Source organism: Aythya fuligula, chromosome 11, assembly GCF_009819795.1.
Source record: "Aythya fuligula isolate bAytFul2 chromosome 11, bAytFul2.pri, whole genome shotgun sequence".
Classification (NCBI taxonomy): Eukaryota; Metazoa; Chordata; class Aves; order Anseriformes; family Anatidae; genus Aythya; species Aythya fuligula.
The window spans coordinates 1278140-1304469 of NC_045569.1; the positions used below are offsets into that span (position 1 = coordinate 1278140).

General features: G+C 38.0%; 1 protein-coding gene across 3 annotated transcripts in view; it reads right to left on the bottom strand.

The window, feature by feature from the left end:
* The window catches only part of FBN1 (fibrillin 1), a 158618-nt gene that overhangs the window by 52573 nt on the left and 79715 nt on the right, over positions 1-26330 (bottom strand). For all 3 annotated transcript variants that reach the window (XM_032195315.1, XM_032195314.1, XM_032195317.1), the window contains exons 15-30: positions 26038-26160; positions 21092-21214; positions 19742-19894; positions 17010-17063; positions 15948-16073; positions 12652-12777; positions 11847-11966; positions 10752-10889; positions 9337-9387; positions 6922-7047; positions 5888-6112; positions 4053-4178; positions 3832-3960; positions 2393-2518; positions 2130-2255; positions 1767-1889 (exon numbers count right to left, since the gene is read on the bottom strand). In XM_032195315.1, coding sequence (XP_032051206.1) covers positions 1767-1889; positions 2130-2255; positions 2393-2518; positions 3832-3960; positions 4053-4178; positions 5888-6112; positions 6922-7047; positions 9337-9387; positions 10752-10889; positions 11847-11966; positions 12652-12777; positions 15948-16073; positions 17010-17063; positions 19742-19894; positions 21092-21214; positions 26038-26160 — 1995 coding nt within the window. The remainder of the gene's footprint in view (positions 1-1766; positions 1890-2129; positions 2256-2392; positions 2519-3831; positions 3961-4052; positions 4179-5887; positions 6113-6921; positions 7048-9336; positions 9388-10751; positions 10890-11846; positions 11967-12651; positions 12778-15947; positions 16074-17009; positions 17064-19741; positions 19895-21091; positions 21215-26037; positions 26161-26330) is intronic.

Sequence of the window (26330 nt, forward strand, 5' to 3'; positions counted from 1 at the left end):
TAGAGAAATCAGCATACTTATGGAAACCTCCTTACACATTAGTTATTGCATCCAAGTCTTTCTTAGGGGAGAATATGAAAATGAATAGCTAGCAGCTATTAATGGCTGTCCTGTAAATGAAATTTTATTTTTCAGAGTCAAGGCTGGATATAAATATTCAAAAATTAACTAAGATCAGATGGTTCCTCACCCAGATCTGACTACAAACCTCTAAGGACTTTTTTATGCTTGAGTGGTCAAAGACATTGAGAACCCATGCCCTCCACACAGCAAGGACAATTGCTCCTTCCCTTTTTAAACCTGAAAAGGGAAAGATGATAGTTTTCTATTCCAAAGGTTTTTGTTTAATAGGCAGGAAGATGCTCTAAACAATCCGCTCTGTTCTTGGTTTTAGAGATTCCTCTGGCTAAGGGCAAGAAGGGCTAAAACAGAGGAGAACTGTTGCTAGCCATCAGACTTGAAATCCCTAAGACTGCCTGAATATGCACTTGTGTTATTTGTACCCAAGTCAAGCCAAGATGAAAACACAAAAGTGGACAACAGACCCCCTGCTCCTCCCCTCCCTCTCATGTATCTGCTAATCCTGTCAGGTTTAGATTCTGGTTGAGTCACAATTTTGATCAAATGGTTTTTATTTTTGCATTCAAAAAGTGCCCAAAACAGCACTGTTGGCAAGTTTTTGCATGTTGGCAAGTTTTTGCCTTCACAAGAAAGTTGACCTATCCCTGCTCACTAAAGTAAAACATTTCTAATTTAAGTATTTGAGGTTTTGAAATATTTAATTTCAGGGTCAAATTTGCACTTTTCTAGTTGACTTCTGTCTTTGTAAAAGGGTCAGATGCTTGATGAAGATTGGCTACTTCACAGCATTGTGACAGTGTAATCTTTCAATGGGGGGCAAGCTGAATTGAACCATGCTTTAAGGCTCTTTTATCCTTTGGAATGGTAGTGAATGGCCTCAGGGTAAATGAGATCTTGTTCAGAGGTCCATAAATATTTACCAATTCTAAATGTGAGTCCTCTCTACTAATTTAGCATAGAAAACTCTCAATTTGTTCTACTATAAAGGCAATTCTATTCCAAGGGATTAACCCTGCTATATTTCTCATGCTCTTCAAGTTCTTGGATGGAATTGGCAAACAGCTGGCAAATATTCACATGCCTCAGCAGTTCAGTGGTTGTGCAGGAAGAAATAAGAAAAGAGCAGAGAATAATTATCTTTCCACTAACCTATGTGGAAATCACTGAGTACAATCCACATACTGGGATTATGACTACCAGAATCCCAAAGGAGAACACCCAACCATTACAGAGATCTGATGACAATTTTCTCACAAACTCTGTTTAGAGTGCAAGAGCAATGTTTCCTAAGAAAGATTTGCACTATTCAAATTTCAGTTTGGCTGAAAGTCATTCCGTTTTGAATGAATGCAGGACACTTGCATTTCACTAAACGAAGAACTAAAAATAGGATTATTTATTTTTTTTTTGGTTGTTTAAAAGCAGACAACACTGCATCTCTATTTGTTCTCCAATATAATCATATCGTATACACGTATGGCATTCTGACATATGTTTATGATGATTCTTTCCATTAACTTCAACACATTTTGGATTTGGACCTATTATACCTTAAGGGAGAAAATTTATCTGCTACTAAAATATCACTGCCTTTTGCTACCAAATATTAATATTAAGAAGAAGTTACATTTTTAAAATACTGAAATCAACCATTTCAGCTGAAGAGTTCCAAAAATCTCCCTTACCAGTACACGTCCTATGGTCTGGCATGAGTGCAAAGCCTTGTTTACAGCTACATTCATAGCTGCCCTCGGAGTTTGTACAGAAGTTCTCACAGCCACCATTCATTATGCTGCACTCGTCAATATCTAAAATGGAGAAAATTACAGTTAATACCCACAGTATCTTTTACTTTAAAACTCATTTCACAGACATACTTGGAGTTAGTTTTCCAGAACAGCATCAATCCAGCCTCTACACTTGCTTTTGCATGCTCCTCGAAGATACAAGCGTTTGCAAATACAGGCATTAGGAAGAATGTCAGGCAAACCAGGAAGGAAAAGAATCTTCCCTACTCACTAGGCATCTTGTGTAGGCTTTGTCCTTACCAACACAGTGTAACTTGTCAGGTGTAGACTGATATCCAGGGTTACAAGAACACTGATACTTTCCAATCAGGTTGACACAATGTCCGTTTCGGCACAAGTTGGTGCTTAGATCACATTCATTAATGTCTGTTGCAAAAGAAAAAGACAAACACATTTTTATATCTGTATGGAAATGAAACTATTGCAAACATAATACATGCTAGCACAGTAAAAGATTAGTATAAAGATCTGTGCACAGTATCAATTTTATCTCCATATCTCACCTATACATGCAGAAATATTTGGTGATATCTGATGGCCTGGAGGACAATCACACCGAAAACTTCCCTCTGTGTTGAGGCAGGTTCCACCTCGGCAGAGAAGGGGGTTGCGCTGACACTCATCGATGTCTGTGAGAAGAAGGGAAAGCACATCTGTGGTGGTTTTACTCAGGCGGGCAGCCGAGCTCCACCACAACTGCTCTCTCACTCCCCTTCTCCTCAAAGAGGTAGGGGGAGAAAATACAACACAGAGAACTCGAGGTCTGAGATGAGAAAGGTTTAATTAAAGGGAAAGGGAATGGGGAGAAAAAAAAGAAACAAAAGAAACAATAAGTCCGTGTGGAAGCACAGAGAGAGGGGAAAAAAAAAAAATTCTCTACTTCCCATCAACAAGTGATGTTCGGCCACGTACTGGGAAGCAGGGCCTCAAAACGTGTAGTGGTTGTTCAGGAGGAACAGCCCCCTCCCCCACGAGAGCCCCCCTTTTTATTGCTGAGTGTGACATCAGGTGTTATGGAATATCCCTTTGGTTGGTTTAGGTCAGCTGCCCTGGCAATGTCCCCTCCCCACCACTTGCCCACCCCCAGTGTGCTGGCTCTTGGGGGCTTGGAAGGAGTACTGATGCCGTGCCAGCACTATGCAGCAATAGACACAACGCTTGAGTGATATCAGTGCTGTTCCAGCTACAAGTGCAGAGCACAGCACTGTGTGGGCTGCTGCAGGGAAAAGGTGACTCCAGCTCAGACAGACCCAACACAACATCACCACCAGGATCAGCACTGCCAAAGCACCAGCCCTGGCAATGCCCCAGCAGCAGCCCTAACAATGCCCCAGCACTGTTCCTCTCATGAGCATACCTATGCATCTCCTCATCCAATGCCTTTCCAGGTGCTGACCATGCTAATCTCCCCAGGGTTCCAAAACACGTGTTAAAACAAGGCACGGGACTGCTCCACACACCGTACTCACACAGCCCCTGTATGCCACATCCTACTCCCCTCACTGACATGCGTACCAGGGGAAGTGATCACTGCAGACCAAGAAAAACTTTCCTCTGTCCTGACCGAGTCCATCTGTCCCCTTAGTCTTCTCCCACTCCCAGTTCCATCAGCCCAGATTGATGCTGGAGCCTTTGCTACAGCTAGTCATTCCTTAAAACTGCTTTAACTTCAGAGTTGAGGATTGTATCCCTCTCAACAGATTGTGGGGATAAATTTAACCTCCTAAAATCCTGACCCTTGCACATTTATGCTTTGGCATCCTACAGAAATAGGAAATTAATGTTTGTGGTGGAAACCAAATTAAAGCAAGCTTTAATAAGACTCAAAAATGAGAGGGATCTAAATCAAGGCACAATCAGGCCTTTAAAATAACCTGATTGCTTCACAAAAATAAAACATACGTAAAATACTACTGCACATCTACGGTATTTAAAAACATACCCATGCAGTTTTTCATCATCATAAATCCACTTTCATAGCCTTCAAAACATTCACATTCGAAGTCCCCAGGAGTATTGACACAGATCCCTTGACCACAAAGATCAGGAGAGATGCGGCATTCATCGATATCTGTAACAGAAAAAAACATTCACAGTATTTTCAAAGTAGTCCAGCTTTTCCTTTTCCAAATCAAAGTTATGAGAGATGTCTACGCAGTTTACCTGTGCAGTTCCTCTCTTCAGAATCAAGGGCAAATCCACTATCACATCTACACTTGAAACTGCCAATGGTGTTTCTGCATTTTCCATGGGTACAAAGGCTGGGGACCATTTTACATTCATTGATATCTAAAAATGAAACAGATTAGGCATTTGATTGTCAAGTGAGCTAGCAGAACATCCAAAAACTTCAAGAAGGACAGATTAGTAAAAATGTAAATTCTGCAATAAGAAGCCAACCGCAATTTATACACGCAAACTTTCATCACTTCCCTCAATGTAATAACAAGCATTCATAAGCAAATATATTATCTTTAACACAGACTTTGGAAGAGTTTTACAGAGAGGTAAGTATCCTTTATTTCACAGAATCTAGAGTGTAACTAAGGTGCTAAGGAAGACCTCTGTTCAGTGCAAAGGTATTCAAGCACTGCATAGACTTCATGTTTCTTGTCCTCAAAGAGGGAATGCCTGAGAAAGAGGGGACAGGTCATGCAAGATCTTGATGATATATTCTCTTAAAAAAGCCACATTTCTCACTCTTCTTAGCTCCCTGTGTATGGATTTAATGATAAGGATATATGATATTATCCCTTCATACAAGAACTGCACACAAAAGAACAACATTGACTTCAGAGATCATTCTTTCATGTGATAATTAACTCTCCTTTTGGGAAACTTGGCCACACTACATAAACTGATAGTGCCTTCCACCTAACCACCAATACAGACACTATGTAGTGGAACTGCATACAGCACTTTTTGCCATAAAAGGGCAAAAGGTCTTATCCTTCCTTTGTCCTACAGGATCTAATTGCAGCTCACTGAAGGAGACATTGATTTGAATGGATGGAGGATCAAACCTACAAGGGCAAAGGAAGCTTCCAAAAGAACCAGTGCTAGTGGTTCTATCTGCTAGTTTCTGAGAAAAAATGTGTCTTTCATGAGTCACAGAAAATATGAGCATAAATAACAGCATGTCTCACTTCTTTATGGATAATTAATGGCTTAGCAAATGTTTATAAAGCTAAGACTGAAACTATTTACAACAATTATCATTCATATATATTTCCCTATCCTTTAAAACTTCAAAATATTTAGGTTTTGGTAACTGGCTTTTAAAAAACAAATTCACGTTCAGTTGTGCTTCTGATATTATCTAGCTTAATCCCACTGGTAACCCTGCAAAGATGGCTTTCAACACATGACACCAGGGTGTCACTGTGTGATGCCCACTAATGCTGGTAGTTTACCAAGCACAGTCATAACAAGACTAAGTTTACAGTAAATTCAATTCTGCTCACTTAAGTTATCATGCTGGAAACATTTTTCTCAATTTCTAGTGGGTCCACAAGAAATTACCAAAATTTTTCATCCTCCCTTGCTTGCTCCACTGAAAAATTGAAGTTCCCATACCCTGTGCAGGTAAGAAAGACTCTGCTCTTAGAATATGTCCAAAGCTAACTGCGCCGTTAGTTCTGGTTTCTTTTATTATGAGGTGCCAAGTTTTCAAAACTATTCCATCAGCCAGAGATGCCATTAGATGCATCACAGGAGGCACGGTCATGCACAATTTAACTTCTCTAGTAGAGACAGGGATTTAGTATTTTGAGGCTGCAGTATAATATAGTATTTAATGGTCTGTGACACAGACTAAACGATCTTATGTTTTATTCTGGCCTTACTTTCCATGAAATCTAATGGGATTTGCAAATGTGCCTTAAGGCAACTGAAGTGCCTAACCACCACTGAAATTTTCAAACCCCCAGGAACTGACCAAGAGAAAAAGGAAAAGGCAGCAGAACTTGGTAGCAAAGAACTGCAAACACATCAGATACCTTTAGAAAAAGGTTTCCCAGTAATCTCTATCTTTGTAGAGAATCCAGATCCTCTGGGACAAAGAGCTTCAAATTCTGGTGATCCCTTCAGAGGACATTCCTCACACTCAAAGCCCCATGCTGCCCCCACAGAACAGCAGCAAGCATCCATTCGGTGTCGGCCTGGTATTTGTAAAGTGCATTGCTCATCTTCATGCTGCAGGTAGCAACTCTCCAAGCGAATGTCTGTTGGCCAATTGAACAATATGTTGAGAGAGAAAAAGAAAATTTAGTTCACTGCAGAGGAATCTCCAGAATCCCTTCTCAAGACAGTTTGCTCTGTGCTTTTGAGGATTCATGGGGCATACCAACCCCACTGCACAGCTCCTAACAGCAAAATATGAACATTAAATTTGAAAATTAACAACTGAATAAAGTTTAAATGTTTTCTCTAAAATGATGCTCAACACTTGAAATACATTTAGGCTCAGAAAAGGGTTTTAAGCATTTCAGCTTATGTAAGGTATGGTAAACCTTTAATCAATACAAGCTATTCCTCATTCTGAGACAAATCTTAGGCATTTACTGTTATAAAGGGACGAAGGTGCTTTGTATGAACTGCATACAAAACTTTGATATTCTGTTGCACTCCCCATTAATGCGTACACTGTGGCTACCAACACCACAGCTCTCATCAGAAGCCTTGGTCCTGGCAACAGTGGTCCCAACACCACCCTTCCAACCTCGGTGGGACTGATGATGAAGAGTACTGAGGGCATGGATGAGCTGTAGGGATTTGTCAGATGAACAATTTGGAACCAAATCTATGCCATTCACCAGCCAGCAGATGGTGATGGGCTTTAGACACTACCACTGGAATCTGTTCATATTCCAGTTGAACAGAGTTTATGTCCTTGATTGATTCCACCTGAAAATAACACATGTGGACAAAAATAATTTTCCTTATTTGTAAGAAAACATGCAGCACAAATCTATTTTCTCATTACATAGATTTGCTATTCCCTAGTAGACCTGTAAATGGAATTAATACTTACCAAGACACGTCCGTCCAGAAGCATCTAAAGTCATTCCACTGGGGCACTGGCAAACAAACGATCCCAAGGTATTGACACACTGCCCATTGGTACAGACTCCAGGGAACACCTCACATTCATTTACATCTATTTCCAATGAAAGTGTGAATAAATGTAATCACTAGCATGCTAAGCATTAACAGGTCAGAAAAAATACTAACATTCTAATGTTTGTGTTTTAGGATAAAATACAAAGCCACAACAGTTTATATGGCCTGACAAAACCGCAAATATTTAGGATTTCCTATGCAAGTCAGCCAGAATCAATTAATTACAGACAAATGTTGATGATTAGGAATATTACATGTTGTTATTTGTTGTTCCTATGAATACTGAAATCCAATTCTAAAATAACTAAAAAACATACAAAATTTCCAAAAAAGAAGAAAAATATTTTCAAATATTACCAATTTTCATATCTATTGTTATTTGGCACTTTCTGGAAAGGATAATTTTATTATCTGTGTTAGCATGGCCTAAGCACAAACAAATGTTTAGCAATCTAAGCATGGGGTCCTCCCACCTGTGTCCTTTGTGAAAACCACATGCTACACAACTGCCTCTATAAAAAAGCCTCCAACGTTAAAGATGACCCAAGATGAAGTATAACAATTTTTAAGACAGTAGGGGATAAGAACAAGGAATCAGAAAGGAATGACTGGTCTATAGCTCAACATTCATGTACAGAGTGTAATCAAGAAGTGGGTGGGTTGGACTCATTCATCTTACAGACAAATCTAGTGTGAACAGAGTCTGTGCAACACTCTGACTGCATAGCGCAGGGTAGAGGATGCATGTGTAAGGGGCATCAGTGGCATCTGCCCTTGACTAGATATTATAGATAAAAAGCCCACATCGACTAGGAGGCATGAAGTAAAGCCAACAGACTATCTGTAACCACTGAAACACAGATCACAGCCTGTGAACCATATTTCAGCTGACAACTCCAGGGCTCACCCATAAACTCGAGGAACACTGCTAATTTAGTTTGCTTATTTCCTTGCACAAGGCCCGTTACTAATTTTACATGGACTATGTATGGGAGAACTGAGTATCACCTTTTATGAACAAAACTTACTCTCTTTCCCTGTCTCTCACTTGCCAGTAAATTTCCCTGAGCTCTTCCCCTGTCTTGAAAAATGCTTACATTGGTTGAAACCCAAATACCACTTTAGTATGTTAAAACCAGGGGAAAGCACTCAGAAGAATCTGGGACCATCCAGGTCCCATTGAAATCAGAAAGATTAAAGCATGTAGTAGATGTAATCCAAAGTGCTGGTAAAGGAAATGCTGAAAACAGTTATGTCTACATCTTGGAAGGATAAACTTTCCATCCCAGCAGTGTTGAAAATGTTCTAAGACTTTCCTTGTGAATAGAGAAAGGTGGGGCTGCTTTTTTTTTTTTTTTTTTTTTTTTTTTTTCCCCTTTTCTTTCACTTACACACTCCAAAAAGTGTTGCTGAGGTCAGATAAGTTATGTACAGTGGGTCTGCAGCACGGACGTGCCAAAGTATTCAGTCATCATTTGGAAAGCGAAGAATATGTGTGAGGGTGTTCCTCTTCCCTTTTTGTTGTTGTTTTATTTTCTTTTTTGTTAAGGAAAAAAATATTTCTTTATGGAAGCTACATATGGGAGTAATTTTTAAAAAATATTTTAACTGCAGTGTCATGTCAGATGTTGTCAGTCAGGATGACCCACAGCGGTTTGAGACTCTCTGAGCTTCTGCTTATTATGGAAATATGCAGTACTTTGCCAGGGGTTCAAATCAATTCAGATGAAGATGAAATAGGGTGGGACCTTCAATTCTCACAGAATAGTATAGAGTCATCTCATACTGAGCAAAAAGCTACACATTTAAAAAATGTTCAGCCTGTTCTTTAACCAAAGTTTAACTGTGTCCTGATGCCCATTTTTTATAAGACAATAACTATGCTTTGGAACATTTCTGATTTAATATGTTACATGGAAGAAAGTCAAAGTTAAGAAAAAAAGCTTTCATTTCAAATACAGTCTTTAAACATTCTTATTCTACAGCATGGTAATGGCTTTGCATACCATTGTATTAATAATGCCATGCTTTATGGCATATTTTGCCTGAATAGGTTACTCAGTTAATAGTATTTGAAGAGAGAACCATCTTCTTATACTCATAGATACTGTATTTTCAAGTGTGTACTTTGAGATAAACTATATGTAGGAATGTTAAAAATATATATATAAAAATTCAATCCTGACATAAATTTAATGAAGTTAATGGAATCATACGAGGTAAGAATTTGGCATAATGTTCCTCTATGCTAAATTAACTGCTTAACTCAAAACACTGGCGTTTTTTTCATTCAAGCTCTGATTTATGTTAAGGCAACAATAAATACCTTCACATAATGTTCCTCTTATTCTTGAATATCCCTTTTGGCATATTGGGTCTGTAAAACAAACAAAAAAGAAATTTTAGAATGGTACAGTACAAAACTCACTGTTAACCTCTTGTGCAAAAATGATCATGTGAAATATTATCTCGAGTTTATTGCTGTGAGAGGTCTGAGTACATAGACAATATCTCAGTATTTTCTGAAAAATAAGGAGACAAGATGGGGCTACTACATAAACTGTGTAAAGTGTCAGCCATTGTCCTCTTTTACCTCCAACGCGTCTTAGCTAGCTAACCACAAAGTGGTTATATTATTCCTGCTTTATTCAAATCAATTAATTCATTTAATCTGGTCTCAGCATATTACAGCTCTATTTATCACTGACAGATGAGGATGAATTCTGCTGAGTTATAAAGGATGAATTAATTGATGACTTGAGCAAACTAGCAGCTTTCAGTGTGTGTAAGTATCAACCCATACACATTTGTGCAGTCATCATCTCATCCTTAGGTTCCCAGCTCATTCCACAGTTCAGTCAGGCAAATTGTGATAAAGTGAATACGCAGGCACCTCAACTCACTGCTTGATCAACCATATGATTCTCTAGATTGTCAGTTAATCTACAGAGTATAATAACAAGGGCTACTCCCTCTCCTCCCTCCATTACCACACCAAAGATCCATTTGTTGCAAACATTTTCTTGGAAGCTCTGGGGAACGTGCATCAATTGCTACATCGTTAAGAACTTTAGATCACTTATTATGACAAACCATGCTAAAGTAAGCAAGTTACAGACTGTAGGTGTGGTCCCTTCCTTTCAGAATTTAATTTTGTAAAATGTTTACTATAAAAGCCAATGTCAGAGCTTTCTATAGTTACATGCCACCTCTCAATATTAAGTCATCTTTTTTTCAGACTAAATAAGGAATGAGTGTTGTACAAGAGAAACAGTAAACTTATTTATCTGGCCTGTGGTCAAAGTTCTGTGACAATAATGTGGACCAGCCTCAGAACAAGGAAAAATCCAAGGTTCCTGAGGATACATACCATTTGTTACACTATGCCACCTTCTCAAAATAAAGCAAGGCTATAGAAGACAAAGAACAGTTTCCCTGTCTTCTAAAACTTTATGGATCGATTGAGAATAAAACCAGTCTTACTACCTTATTTTATTTATTTATTTAATGTGGCACCGGTGCCTAGATGGCCATCATCCTTGTTCTAGGCACTAAAGGGTTATGCCAAGGATTTCATAGCTAAATGGTTTAAACAAGCTTGCCTTTTTAAGCTTTTTCCCTTGCTTGGAATGTTACTTTATTCATGAATTCAAGTAAGATGGGAAGGCTCTTGTAATGTCACAGCTGTGAGGTACAAGAGCTTTGAATGGGAATTTTAAGAGAATAAATGAAGAGTGTTACCTCGTTCACACGGTGTACATGGACTACCCCAAGCAGCACCTAGTGAGGAACAGCACTGGGACTTTAGAGTTGCTCCATTGATATTTATTTCACATCTTCCATCAACTATGTTCTGCCAACAGGTACCCTTAACAGTTTCTGTTAGGAAGAAAACAAGGTATTGTCATGCAGATTGTTTAGAATTATACATGAATATATTTGAAAATACATCTCAATTTAACCATGAAAAAGAATCGTCCTTTCATTCTAACTCACCACATCAGATCTGAATTTAGATTAAAAGATCTTAATTTATCCTTCTCTGTGCTGAAGTACAGCCTGTAATCATCCCAGCAAAGAGCCCTTGCAAGTCCTAATTTATACTTATTAACCTTAACAGGGAATATCTCAACACCATTCAAGACCTGAGTCGCCATCATTTTTTTTATGATTCAGATCTGAGGCCCATGTAGAATGGGGCAGATATGAACCTCTTCTAGATCCTCCATTAATCTCTAAGATACTCCAGTCTGGATATCTGACCCTCCCATCTCCAGTGACAGGAGACAGCTGAGGACCACCCAGAACCATAGCTCCATAATTTTCCTTGCTGACTAGGCAACAGCTATAAATTATTGTCACTCCAGAACAACTCAGGGATAAATTATGAGCCCACATAGTATATGAGTCACAGCATTGTCTGTGTCTGCTCTAGAGTTAGTCTAGACTATATTAGACCTATGCTCCATCTCAAATCAAAAAGGGGCCTTTCTAGAGAGAAGATCTTAAGGAGAAGATTTTAAGATCTTGCAGGAAGGTTGAAGTGGGTGAGCACATTCCTGAAGAACCAGTCTGATCATTCCCTTATATGTTAGAAAAATTTTCATCTCCTTCAAATTTGACATGAAAGCATACCATGCTACTACATGCTAGTCACACTTTATGTACCCATAGTAATGGTGAAAACAAATACTTTAATGTTGTTTCTGGAATATTTTCTACTAAACATATCTACAAAAGTAATTTTAGAGTTTTTTTCGATACTTGGTGTACACTGCTTTTATGTCATTGGACATTTTCTACCAGCAAACATAAATTTTTCAGAAAAATAAATACCTATGCAGATAGTTCTTGTTGTATCCAAAGTACTTTCAGGAGAACATTCACAAGCAAAAGAGCCTGGTGTGTTTTTGCATACCCCATTAACGCAGGGGTTAGATTCACACTCGTCAATATCTAGAAGAGAAACACACTGCTGTTAGTGCCAGGAGACATTAACAAAAATACACATAGCCTTTTGCAGCGTGGGTAAAAATGGAAGCAGCTTTCCTCATGATAGGTTTTCCTCATATTCTGTGTTACAGTTATATAGTTCTTCACAGCAGGCTAATGATGCATGTGCCCTAAGGACACACTAACACATGAGAGCATTAAAACACTGAACTCAGCAGAAACATCTAATTTTTCTGTGACATCCAGCTACTATCCTGTTTTGAGTTGGTAGACTGTGTTGATTAAGTGATTTGATACACTGTCTGCAGCTCAAAAAGGATTCACACAAGGACCCATCTAGCTTTTTGCTCTCCACGTGAGAGAAAAGATTTGTAAAACCTGTCAGTTTTCACAATTTTTTCACTCCTGGCACAGTGCAGGCCCACTGGTGGTAGCCAATAAGGAGAATGCTAGAGCAGACCTGATATAAGCTATTCCACAAGGTTACATAAAACTTTGGTTTTGTCTCTCCTCTTTCCCCAACTTTCCCATATTATTTCCCTATGATTGTTTTGTGTTTTTTTTGCATTTTTTTTCCTCTCAAGTTCTACATGTTATATCCTTATCAAGATTCAAAGTATTTCTGACACAACCCCAAAACAATCTCTGTGAATCAAACTAAAATAAAATGAAGTGTCTTCACAATTACCTTCACATGTTTTTAGGTCTGGAGTGTATACAAATCCTTTGGGACAAGTGCAGGTGAAACTCCCAGGCGTATTTCTGCATTGTCCGTTGTCACAAAGCAGCATGTTCAGTGCACATTCATCAATGTCTGTAATGAAAATTAACATTTTTTTTTAAGAAAGGAAACATTCCTGGACTAGAAGCCAAGACAAAATTCCCCTCCTCACAGCCACATTTTATTACATTTTGCGTATGTGAGACAAGGAAATAAAAGGGAGATAGAGAATACTCATACACATGCCTTGCACTGCTTTCCGAAAACACTAAATAGATTTCTAGACTTTTTAGTAAACAACAGACTTGGAATTATTTCAAATGGAAATGACCACTCCAATACTTAAGACCCCACTTCCTTCATCTTCCTTCTTCATGAAAACTTGTTAACATAGTGGAAACAATAAGTTATATGAATTCAAATCACACAAATATTACCTGGAGAAAAATTAATGGCTTTGTTTTGCTTTTAAATGGGGAAAATGCCCCAAAAATATTTGTTCATCTTTTCCCGTGCTTTACTATTTAGGAGGCTATTTTGCATTTGTAAGTGCTCATACTTTCCTTCTACATGAATTCACAATATGTGGCAGCCACAGCACTGTTTAAAATAAAGCTGGGAATCACACTTTTGTCTTGCCTTTATTGTAGAATAGCTCTATGCAGTCTCTGATTCCCTGAACAACAGCCCTCACTCATGGGAAAAAAAAAAAAAATAGATGATTGGTTTGGAAAGATTTGCTGGTCATCCTGGTCCTTAAATCACCATTTTTCCAAATCTGCTCTGACTGTCTTAGATGTTATGGTTAATAAGGCCAATGTGAGTCTACTTTGTTTCAGAGTTGAAAATTTTCAATAGAAATGCCAGTGCGAAATTTCAGGAGCCCTTAGGAAATCTTTGGAAGAGCTGTGGTCATGAGAGAGAAGTTGCAAGAAGGTGGCAATGGGCCATGAATGGCAGGTGAAGATCAGGAGAGACTTCAAGAGCAGACAAGAACAATTGGCTAAGTCAGAGAGGCCTCAGAAAGTGTTGAGAGAAGTTGGGAAAACTCAGAGGGTCAGCTCAGCAGCTGGGAACAGCAGAAGTGCTAGGAAAAGCAGGGAGATTTGCAGAATAAATCAGACCATGTGGGAAGCTTCACAGGAGTTCAGAAAAATTGAGAGAGGGCCAGGTAGAACATTATAGAGGAATGGGAAACAGCTGCGATAGAGCATGGATGTGGGCTGCAGCAGGGTGGGCTGGGGAGCAGCTGGAAAAGTCACAGATGGATGGGGAGAAGAGAAGGGATGCCATAAGCTAGAGGCAGACTCTGAAATGGGACATGGATAATCAAAGCCAAAGAAGCAAATGGGAAAATGGGATGAATTACATCATGACTTTTATCAAAGATCAACTCAGACTTTTTATTTTTAACAAGATAGTGGATAGTTTAGACTGGAATAACACAGATGACTTAAGCTATTTAGATTTAAATAGAGAATACAGAACCAAAATAAAATTATTATGTAAGCTGAAGATAACAGGAAGGAACTTATGAACTTTAAGGTAGATTCAGATCTGGCTGAAGGAGAGATTACAGTAGGTTACATTAAAAAAGAGAGTCATCACATAGGAGAGATGATATTAGCAATGTTTTTCAAGGATAAGTCATGGTTCTATTCATTGCCATATAGAAATAAAAAATGAATTGCATCAAAAATTATGGACAACACTACACTGGAAGTTATTGCTAACACAGACAATCATGCAATTCTTTCAATTGTGCAATTCAATTAAGCTTGACAATGTGAGTAAGAAAAATAAAACACAATCACCAATGTTTGAAAACTTAGGGGCAAGTAACAATAACATGCTTTAAAACAGAACACATAAATTGAAGGCAATAGAGGAGAGAGAGCTCTGAGTGTACCTCCCAGTTAGAGGCTGACTTTAATCCCCAAGTATAATGTGTTTGAGAAAAGAGTAATTCACTCCAAAATCAGTTCAGGCAGGACTTTTATAGGGGCGATGGAGAAGTGCTGGCACCACTGTTTAAGACACTGGTTGGACCTCATCAGAAGACCACATAATGGTTGGATCAGTTGTATGCAATACAAAGCTGTAGCCTTTGCTTTTATGAAACTACCAAAATCATTAATTTGGATAGTCACTTAGGCAACAGAGTTTGAGAAAGGTTACAAAGATTCTTATAGAAATACTTTGGGGATAAGTGCTGACATGGTGCTATGTCAAATGATAATATTAGTACAACATCAACTGGTCATAAAATGGTCACAAATTTTAACAGGAAACTAGAAGAAATTTGTAACCAATTGTATAAAGACATACTGGAAACATGAGCCAATGCAGTAGTGGAAGAAAGGAATTTGAAAGTTTTTAAGTAATGTGCTTTTTGAAAGTGTTTAAGTAATGTGCTTTTGATGGTTCTGTTAAGTGGAACAAGAGAATTACCAGAACTAAAATTTCTAATAGGAGTCTGTAGATATCTGAGCTTTTTTTTTTTTTTTTTTTAAACATCCTTGACAGGATGAGAAGAAGCTGAACTACTACTTATTTCAATTCTTTTAATCTAATTCTTTTAAAAAGTGCAGTGCTTCTCTTGTTGTTCCTCTAGAAGTGACCAATTTATTTCACTTTTTCTGTGATGAAAAAAATTGGCTTTTTTTTTTTTTTTTTTTTCACTTGTACAGCACAGGAAATAAGCCATAGCTAGAGAGAGCATACAGGCAGAGTCTGCTAGTGCTTTCATCAATTTTCCTACATCTGACCAGTAAACTTAGCCCTGTCAGAAAGTTGAAAAGGAATTTTCCCTAAAGTCAGAACTGGTGGAAATCACAGAAGTTTTCTGTAGTATAGGGTATACTCATCTTCTTAGGATCTATTATATGTTTTACATAAACACATTTTTTTACATAAAGTCCCTCTTGGAGGTACTTACCACGCTGGTGATCCTAGATCTCTCCCATGGTGCACTGCAATAGCAGGATCTGGCTGTTTCTTATTTGGAGAAACAGTGATGCCATGGAGCACATATTTAGGGGACTTATCTGAACTGCCAGCGATTCAGGTCATTGGTAGCAATGGTCACTTACACTCTTACGCTGGAGGACTTTATAAGCAATGTAAAGCACCAAAATTAAACCAATAAAATTTAGCAAAAACATCCAGAAGAGGAACTACTGGATCTGATGAAACACTGAAGAAAATGGCAAAGGAGGATAAACACGAGCAAACTTCAAAATGAAAAATAGGACATTTCATACCAATGCAGTTTTTTCCAGTTGAATCCACTTCATACCCAGGGTTACAAATACATTTGTATGTTCCATGCAGATTCTCACACCTTCCATTGGGACAGAGATCAGTATCCAGTAAGCACTCATTAATATCTACATAAATGTTAAATAAATAAATAAAAACAAAAGTCAATTGTTGAGAACTGTGGGGGTTCCCCCTTTTCATTCTCCAAACTAGAATAAGATATATTTTCAATATCACTAACATTGGACATTCCATATTTTTAATTATGTAGTTCTGATTAGCAAATTCACACCTAAATATTCACATTCAAGACAAAATATATCCTTTTCACACTGATTTAAGACCATTTCTAGCCCACAAACATTTAAAAAACTTGCAACTGTAGATACAAACTGGGATATTAAACTGGGCTCTTATGTTTATAGATGCACAGGTACTAATAGCACCCCGTATTCATTTGCTCTGATTCACAGCATTTCCAGATGTTATCACTCCCAAGAGCATGAACATCCTTCCTTTCTGAATGCTCTTCCCTCTCTACTGGCAGCAATTCTATTAGTGAGTATTGACTTACTTAAGGTTTGCAATTTCAGTTGTACAACTACAAAGCTTTTATTGTAATCATTTGTTCCTTCTTTGTAATTATCAACCAAGCTCTGTTAGCCAGGTACTTGTGACTGAGATGAAAATACACGAGCAAGCTCAGTGTTCAACATGGCTTTATTCTTCAGGTCAATTTCAATTAAAAAATGTAAATACGACTTACAGATAAGATTTCTAGGTCACGTAGGTAATGACACTATTCACAGATTTGCCACTATTCTATAACAGCACTCACATACATTGAATGGCATAAAAAGAGAGGGCACACTGATGAAATAGCATGCTCCACTTATTTTATCCTAAATTCATCTATTCTTCTGTTGCAAACACCCACCTAGATAAGCCTTCCTCCCACTCTTTCCAGCCATCATCCCATCCAGCATGTCTAACTAATTAAGGATATCAAGGTCATGCTTTCAGCCAGAACTTCCACAGTTTGAAACTACATAAGGTGATCTTACCATTTCCTCCTGCTGTCATGCCAGTTCCACTACTGCACAGAGCCTGATATTCAGCTGGAAAAAATATGAAAATACTTACTGGCATACTCTTTTTCAGTTCATTGCTTTCAGCTTCATTTACAACATGCTAATTAATTACTCCAATTAAATAACATGCCTTTCAATTCCAAACACACGAATATTCTCCCAATGTTCTGAATCTGTGAAACATTTTAGCATTCATCTGCTGATGAAGATGAATGAGTAAAAACTTCAAATGCTGAACCGAGGCATTCAGGAATAGGCATGGGCTTCATCATGGCCTTCCTACATAAATAAATCATAACATCTTCACAGCAAAATCCTCCAGTATTCATATGTCCCAGTCCTTGCTTGAAGTGCACACTCAAAGTGATTGAAAAACAGAAAAAGTTTTCCATAAATCTAGGCCATATTTAACTCCATTTAGTAGGAGTGTCTGCAAATCAAGAATCTGCTATCCTTAAAAAAAAATAAAAATAAAATATCAAATTTTCTCAAATGTTTCAGTGAATGGTGGGTTCAAGTCCTTTTGAGTTCAGACCATTTGACAGAGTAAGCTGAACAATCACATCTACATCAGGACTACCTGTAAACAGATAGGTCAGTGTTTTTCAATACAGTTGCACTTTATGAACAGTCAAAATAGAATCTTAGAATCATAGAATGGTTTAGGTTGGAAGGGACCTTAAAGATCATCTAATTCCAACTCCCCTGCCATGGGAGGGGACACCTCCCACTAGACCAGGTTGCTCAAAGCCACAACCAACCTGGTCTTAAACACTTCCCAAGGATGGGGAATCCACAGTGTCTCTGGGCAACCTGTTCCAGTGCCTCACCACCCTCATAGTAAGGAATTTCTTCTATCTAATCTAAATCTACCCTCTTTTAGTTTAAAAACATTACTCCTTGTAAAATAATTACACTACTATTAAAAATATATTTATTGAACAGCTGTTTTCTCATCAAGAAAATCATATGCAAAACACCTCCCAGTCTTATCATAATCAGCAGGTTAATACAAATTCAGAAGGCTGTACACTTAACAGATTTTCTGACTTGTAAAACAAACAGATAAGTGGAATCAATTGACCCAAAATCATCTGTTACAAATATATTCTGCATTATACAGTTTACAACAGGACTTTTCAAGAGAAAGGACCTAAACCAGGGCAAACCATATATGTCTACATTGTGCCCAAAGTGATTCAATATCCATGTAGATACACACACAGAGCACATACTGCTACTTGAATCAATTAATCACTGCCAACTTATGTGAAAGCAGACCTGCTCTAGACATGCATCAGCAAAACTATTATTCTCATACTCAGTAGGAACTTCTGCAGAGAGTTTCTGAGGAGAACAGAGCAACAAGCGTCTTCCTTTCAGGAATTCTTTTAAATTTCTCTGATGCAATGCTCCTCTGTAAAAAATTTTCTCCTTTCCTCTCCAAGTCAATTCCCAAAGAAATGCTGCACTTCACCCTTTGTGAGATGGATTTTTTTTCATTTTAAACAGCTGAGAAGGTGGGCAAAACAACACAAAAAAAAATAGCTTTCACATGTGTAAATGTTCTGTTAAAGTAATTAAAATAAACAGAAGTCAATGATACAGACTCCAACATTTAGATCGAAAGATTTCAACTCTACTGTACAGAAAGAAGGGCCTATTGATATGAACAGAGGCTGTTGGAAAGGCTCTTTCCTATTCTGCTAACATTTCCGTGGTGTTTTGCTATTCTAAATAACATGGCACATTATAAAATGGTGGCAGCAAGCTCTTGCTGAAGAGCTCTAATCAGCTCAACAAGCCTAATCTGTTCCAATTGCTCGTGTCTCTAATGCTTTTCATAAAGCTATCAGTTAAAACTGAGATTTAAAATACATTTTTGGCCTACAAAGCAGGTACCAAGTTAGTGTGAGATGGTTTAGAACTACTTATCAAATGGCTTATTTGGTTCATATGCAACAACAAATTTGCTGAGTGCAAAGAATCACTTGACAAAGTTGTGCTTCAAACTATCCCCCTGCAGTCACCTCCACAAAACCAGCGTCTCTTTATTTATTGGCTTCAGGACAAGGACTGCATCAACATATTCTTCTTGAAAGAAGTGCTTGCCTAAAAGCAGATTCTGCCCATGAGAATGATTAGGATTGCTGTTTTGCCAAAGTGCAACTATGTTCCAGACATTGCTTGGTGGGGATTTTGGTGAGAGACTCAAATATTCTCAACTGTCTTAATCGGGCTTTTGTTTTGCACTGACTATCCAAAGTCTACTTACTGTATTAACAATTTCAGAACACTGGGGTGATACAGAATTCAGACAGCCAACATGTGACTGACAGGTGTACAAAAGGATTTGCATGAATGCATGAATTACTCAACATGGTTCCATTAATAATTTGAGATCAAAATTATACTTTTAGTAATCCACATCTACCAAAGTAGAGTTTTGTATGTGACAATCTGTTTTCATGTGTGTAATGACTTTCAATCAGATATTGGCATTTACTGTTACCTCAAAAAATTCTCTCCTATGCTATTTCAATACTCAAAATAGCAGATTGCTCAAAATACTTAACATGTTGTATGACAACATAATTCTCCAGTTTTTAGATGCGATGTAAACACAAAGCTGTATTTTACCTTCCTAAAAACAGCTTATTGACATAAAGCTTACATTAGAGTAAGTACCAGTTAATATTCCATACCTGAATTTTGTGCTGGACAGGGTTGGCAAGGCTCCCCAAAGGCATAGTCAGTGCTGGCACAACAACATTCCGATTTTGTAACTGCACCGGTTAATGGTCTTACACATTGCCCTCTCTTGTAGCCACCATAGCACGTGCTTCGCATATGTGTATCTGAAGAAAGAAATCCCTCTTAATCCTATCATTATCAACTATAGTGCCGTAAGTTACAACAGCTATTAAATATAGCTTGGTTGTCATAAATAGTGTCAAAGCTGTCAAAACAAAATATTTTTCACCATTTCCCTATGTTTCTCAACGACCTATACCCTTACTATACTCAGGACAGGAAATTCTTCTTCCTCATGCTCCTTCGAGTTCAGACACACGAACTAGTTACCACATTTAATGACTTAACAAATGAACTACAGAAACTGTTACTATGGGCTCTAACATGCAGAAAATGCAAATGTGTAATGCATTAGCTTAGAACTCTTTTATTGACCCTATAATGCATTTTAAATTCCCACTTCCTTTGCAACAAAAGTAAAGAAACAATTACTATAGCTCTGCTGACCACAGCTACTCTGTCAACCGGGATAAATCAACTACATATCTGAGCAAAATTTAGTGAAAAATCCATATTTTCATGGCTTCTGAATGTCAAAAGAGGTTTCCCTAATGAGAATACTTGTGGCACATTACCGAGATGGCTTTTTAAAGGCAAGTTGTAGACTGAGGGACTGGGGGCAAATATTAAAATATCAGAACACCTTATTTTTCTGCATTTTTTGCATTACTGCCTTTCAGAATACTCAGAGATGAAACCTTACAATTTCTGAGTGTACCATTAGTTTTCTGTTGTTGTTTACCTTTTCAGGATCATGGTTGACATTTCTCACTTTTTAAAACCTGGCTGATAATGGCCATCAGACATACATGTATTATAATTTTAAAATCAAAGATCTCAAACCTCCTTCATTTAATAAGAAATAGATGAAAGTAGGAAAATTGGTATGTCCAACTTTAAGAGATGAAAGCCTAACTAAATCTTTAAGCTTGGTGAAAAAATGAAGTAATCTAGACTGACAAAAACGGGGCAGATTCTCACCTGCTCAAAACTGATACAATTTTCATCCCCAACAGCACTATTCTATATAGTCTACCTGATCTTGTAATTTGGCCCATACATTTTTTACCTTTAAACACAAACAGAAAGAAAAAAAAGTAAAATGGGTCATCAATATAAATATTCCAGAAACCACTAATCCATGAAAATACAGTAAATTCTACGTTCAAATTCCAATCTATCACTTTAACTTTAATGCCTTAACATTGGTTGTGACTCGCCTCACATTGAGCTTGTCTTACCAACACACACACGTCCATCCAGTCCTACTGCAAGGCCAGGGAAGCATTCACATCTGAAAGAGCCATCAGTGTTCACACAGCGCCCGTTCATGCATATTCCAGCTGTCTCACACTCATCGATGTCTGTTAGAGAATAGAATGAGCTTTATTAGAAACTAAGTTACATAGAGTTCAATGCTTGGCTGAAACTTGCATTTGTGCAGCCTATTTTCAGCTGAAACGCATTCACAGCTGCTTTCAATGCATCTTATAGAAAAATATCGAATGAAAATGGAAACTAGTTCAAATAAAGGTCTTATTAAGATTATCGATTAATTAATTCTGTAAAATAAAAGAAGAAAATTTAAAATTCAGGAGAAATGACAACAAACCAGAACAATTTGACTCTCTTAGGATTTTTCTGCTGCTCAGAGGTCTACACTTTCCCAACTTGTTCCCAAGGGGTACATATTCCAAAATAAGGGTCATTCAAGCAAAAACATAACAGAGAAATGAGGAAACTGTGACTGCTAAGACAAAGGACTTCTGTAGTGTGCAACTGCATATTCCCTTTCTGTGTTAACAGTTGGTTTGCACTGTAAGAAATCAGCCCAGATTGCAAATTGGATCTCTCACACCATCACTGTGCTCCCCTCTATCAGGAATGCCTTCATAGGGACACCAAAGAATTTCCCTTCCTCCTGCTGTGGGTTCAGTTTTTGCAAGCTCATATGAATGTTCACAGGCAGACCCTTCCTGCACACAGCATCTCTCTGGTTATCTGCATGACAATTACTTTTTCCTATCAGATGCTCATTACAGCCCATTTTATAAACTTTTAATGGGTGGACTATACTCCAGTCTTGAAAGGAATTTCCTAATGATCTGAGCACCAAGCAATTGCCAAGTACAAGCTATCATCTTTGCCCAACAACAGTACACTAAACAATAAGGCCCTTAGCAGTGAAATATAAGAGTAAAACCTCACAATATTGGACTATCACAAAGGGATGTCAAATTAGCAAAAAAAAAAAAAATTACAGGCTTCCTGTCCTAATAGTAAGATCATTCTCTAGACACAGAGATCATGGCATTATTTTATAGGTGATTAAGAAAAGGAGTGTTTAAAATATTGTTTGGAAGTATGTATAACCTTTATAAAATAATCACTTCATAACAACTCTCCATAACACATACAAAAGACAGTGTGTGTGTGACAATTTCCTTTTTTCTGACCTTAAAAGGGCAAACTGAGAGTGAAACACCTCTATGTTTTACTTAGTTTGTGTTGTTTGGCATAAAACATGACTTGTATGATCCAAGATTCCTTTTTCAAACTGCATTTTAAAATAGAAGTTATAGTTGAGTATATGGGCTCAATTCATTTCAACTTCATCCTGCAATCTTTCGTTCTGTTTCAGGCAAATTTTAAATGCTTTTCCCTCTTCAAATGTAGTCTTTACTCAGTCTAAGTAAAACTGACTCAGGAACTCAAAGTATGTCCATATTATTTAAAGGTGCAGACAGTTTTTGCTAAACAATAATGAACTCCTTGGACAGATACATTGTAAAGTAGTAAGGGATGAAACGTCAATGTGTTTTGTTTTATACTCATTTAAAAATGTGTCTAAAATACCATCATTGGTGTTTTATAGAAATATACACTTGGTCACTCAGCATTGCAGGGGTAGCTGAAATCCTGGCTCCAGTGAAAAAGAGGCAAAAATCCTCTGCTTTTACCAGGGCCTGGATTCCACCCAGTAAGTCAACTGCACATGCAGGCATAAAGTCCAAATTTCTAACCCTGACAAGGGTCCACCGTCCTCTGTGGTAAAAGCCACCATTTTGACAACTTCAGAAACACTCACTTTTCTGACTTTTGCCAGTGTACCTCAACCTAGTTCTGGAAAACGACCTAATATATTAATTCTCCATGTCCAATCAGTTTTTGCCTTTTCTGCTTAGCTTGCTCAGTAGTGCCAGCTGGGTACACTAAGTCCTCTAATTTTAACCAGGAAAAATTTACTCAGACTACTAAAGCTCCCACTTCCAGTTGCCTTGCAAGAGCTTTCAATAATGCTTTAAACCTCTGCCTGCCTGATATAAGTATTTCTGAAAAAGCTTCAGCAAATCATCAGTGGAAGAACCTAATGGTGAAAAAGTTTAATGCGTCTTGTATTACAGGGAATACACAAGACTGTGGTGTAACATTCTTTTTTGGCATGTTACTTCATAAAGACTGAGTGGAATTTTTACCAGACAGCCAAGCATATGCCCTGTACTTAAATTCCAGTTTTATGGAACTGTCAATTACAGTATTCCTAACTTTGAGTTAGAAATTCTTAACATTTCCAAATTCAGCTTACAGTGCATCAAATGAGATGTTTATATGAGTAACATGTTTCACACTGCAATTCTTGCATTCTTTTGTTGATCTCCTGAAGAATTTGGCAAAAATACTTGTCAATTCCATATCAAAATTGCTCAGGCAGGTAGCCAATTTGTTGCAGAAACGTCAGTTTGTGCATACACATGTTCCCAAAATGCGTGAGCACTAACTGCATGTTTAAGCTTGTGTAAGATCTTAATGCATTCACTTCACAAACAAATTCAGGATACACAGTGTGAAAGATGAGTGTTTCAGAACCTAAATGTTCTGTAAGACAGGAATTATTTACTCTGCACATGTGGTATATACAGGGAGGACTCTACAGGGAGAAACACTAACATGTAAAAGGAAAAAACATTATTAAGGATCAATTTTAAACTTTTATTAATGTGACTAGAGACATTTACCAGAGAGTTGTGCTCATTCTAGCCAGTACTTTCTCCTGGGAATTTCATGATGCTTTGGGCGAGTGGAAGAAGGAGGCACATATGGGAATTTGGGAATATGTGCACTTTGGGTGTCAATGTCTCAAAATCTGGTTTGATTTTCACCCAATAGCAATTTCATACTTAATGAATGTTTGCATGCTCGTTCATAGAGAACAAGGCTTACTGTAAGTGTTGAAAAGCAGTGGGAGAAATCCTTTATTTTACTATAACATCTGTTCCAACTTCCAGTAGAAATCAGTTGAGTTGCCTGCAATTTTGGATAACTTTCAAATATTCTCCCTTTGAAGCACAGAAGTAACATTTCTCTAGGGCCAGAAACCCCTTTTTGGCTGTATCCATAGTCCTGTTTGGCCAGGAGGCATGTAAGAGAGGCTATGAAGTCAAGTATCCCAAATTTGATTTTGAAAGAGTCGAAGCAATTTATGTACCAGTTTCTTGGATGGCATTTCAGTGAACAGACTGATGTAAAAAAAATAAAATAAAATAAAACCAACCAACCAACCAACACAACCCATCAACAACAAAAGGCCACACCGAAAGGTGATAAAGGCACAAAACAAGGTTTTCGGCTGAGTTTTCATGAGTTAGTCACATCCCTGCTAACAACACAGAGAGCAGCCAGTGAGTGGTCTTTGGGAACAAGACTGTCTGATGTGCCAAGGCCTGATAGGCATTGAACTCTTCCCTGCCAAGTCTGAGGCCAAGTCTCATTGCCTTCCCACACACAGATCAGCTTGAAAATAAGCCTTGGCAAAGCGCAGACATACACCCACTATTTGGAAAACAGGTAAGAATGTAAATACAGCTGATTGCTGTTAAGTGTGTGAAAGTTGCTGCCAATGCAGACAGTAGCTCGTAAACTAATTGGACACATGTACAGATCCATGCATTTGTTTGTCTGAGAAATTAAAAGACAACTTATTCTCCCAATCAAAACTATCCTATTATGAAGCAAGAATGGGGTCTCCTCTTGCTATAGTATATGAATCCCCTGCCTGAAAGCTGGGTAGCCCTGGCTTGCACATTTAGTGCAAAAGGTAACAAATGCAAGAAAATTTCTGGATGTTTTACCAATAAATCACTGTCCTAGTTTGGATCCAAAGTCTAAGTCTAGGTACCATGCAGCTCAGATCTAAGACCCATACAGTGTTCAAGAAGCAAAAGGATCCAGAGAAATTCACCTTTAATGTCAGTAACTCTCAAAAACAAATTAATTCAAACATTTAATTTTGTAACTGGTCCACAAGACGCTGATGTATAATGCAGTGTTCTTTTTTTGGTTTTGTTTTTTGTTTGTTTGTTTTTTAATTTACTGAAGCGTAAAAACTTTCAGTTCAGCTGAAAGATTTTAAATTTTTCAAAAGAAAAATCCTATGTAACTTGGCACAGCATTTGCTTATTCCTTATTTCAGCTTCTGTAAGTAAGTTGGCACAGCACTTGTTTGTTCCTTATTTCAACTTCTGGTTTGCGCCTATAAAATGCACTGAAACACAAAGATTTATACACACAAAACTTGCAGTTCCTGACGGGACAGAACAGGAACTCCAATGACATAACTAGCAACAAGAAGACTGCAGTGTCTCCCACGGGAGCTTTTGCTGAGCTAGTGCAGCAAACAGGAAAGACAATCTCGCTGTGGTGCTCATGTCTGCATCTCGGTCACAAGGGGTACTGCACACTCCTTGGAGATACTGTATTGACTGGAGACACCCAGTCAGGAATGGGAGACAGACCCCAGGAAGGCAGTGAGCCAGGGTGTTTGCGTGGTCAAAGGCAGAAAACTTGAAAATGCCAAGCACAAGAAGTGCTGAAGTGCTGGAGCCAAACTGCAGAAGACCTCATAGGCAAAAAAAAAAAAAAAAAAAAAAAAAGAGTTGAACTAGGTCAGATCACACAGTTGTTGATCAAAAAATATTTCCCACTGGTTGGTCAGGGCTGCTGCTCAGCAGTTTGAAGAAGACTGAGTGCTGTCTTCCACAATAACAAATCATTCTAGCTAATTAAAAAAGCATATCTGATGAGAACTCTGCCCCGTGTTTCTTGTCGCCAAGGATCACTGTAAGGAAATTGAAGCTACAAGAGGAATATAACTCTCATGCTTTGGGAATCCATTACTTATAGTGCTTACCTCTGCAATAACGTCCATCAGATGCTAACTGGAACCCTGGTTTACAAATGCATTTAAAACTGCCGTCCTCATTGATGCACATCCCATTCAGGCACATATTTCTTATGCTGCATTCATCCATATCTGAAAATGCACATAACAGATGTAATCCTTATACTGTTTACGTAAAAGAACTCCTACTAATTATATCCAAACGGTAAACCTTAATTTCCTTCTTGGTTGTCAGGAGTACATGATAAATGGGAACATACAGTGGGACACAGTGCGCTGCCTTAGGTTATTCATGAAAGCAG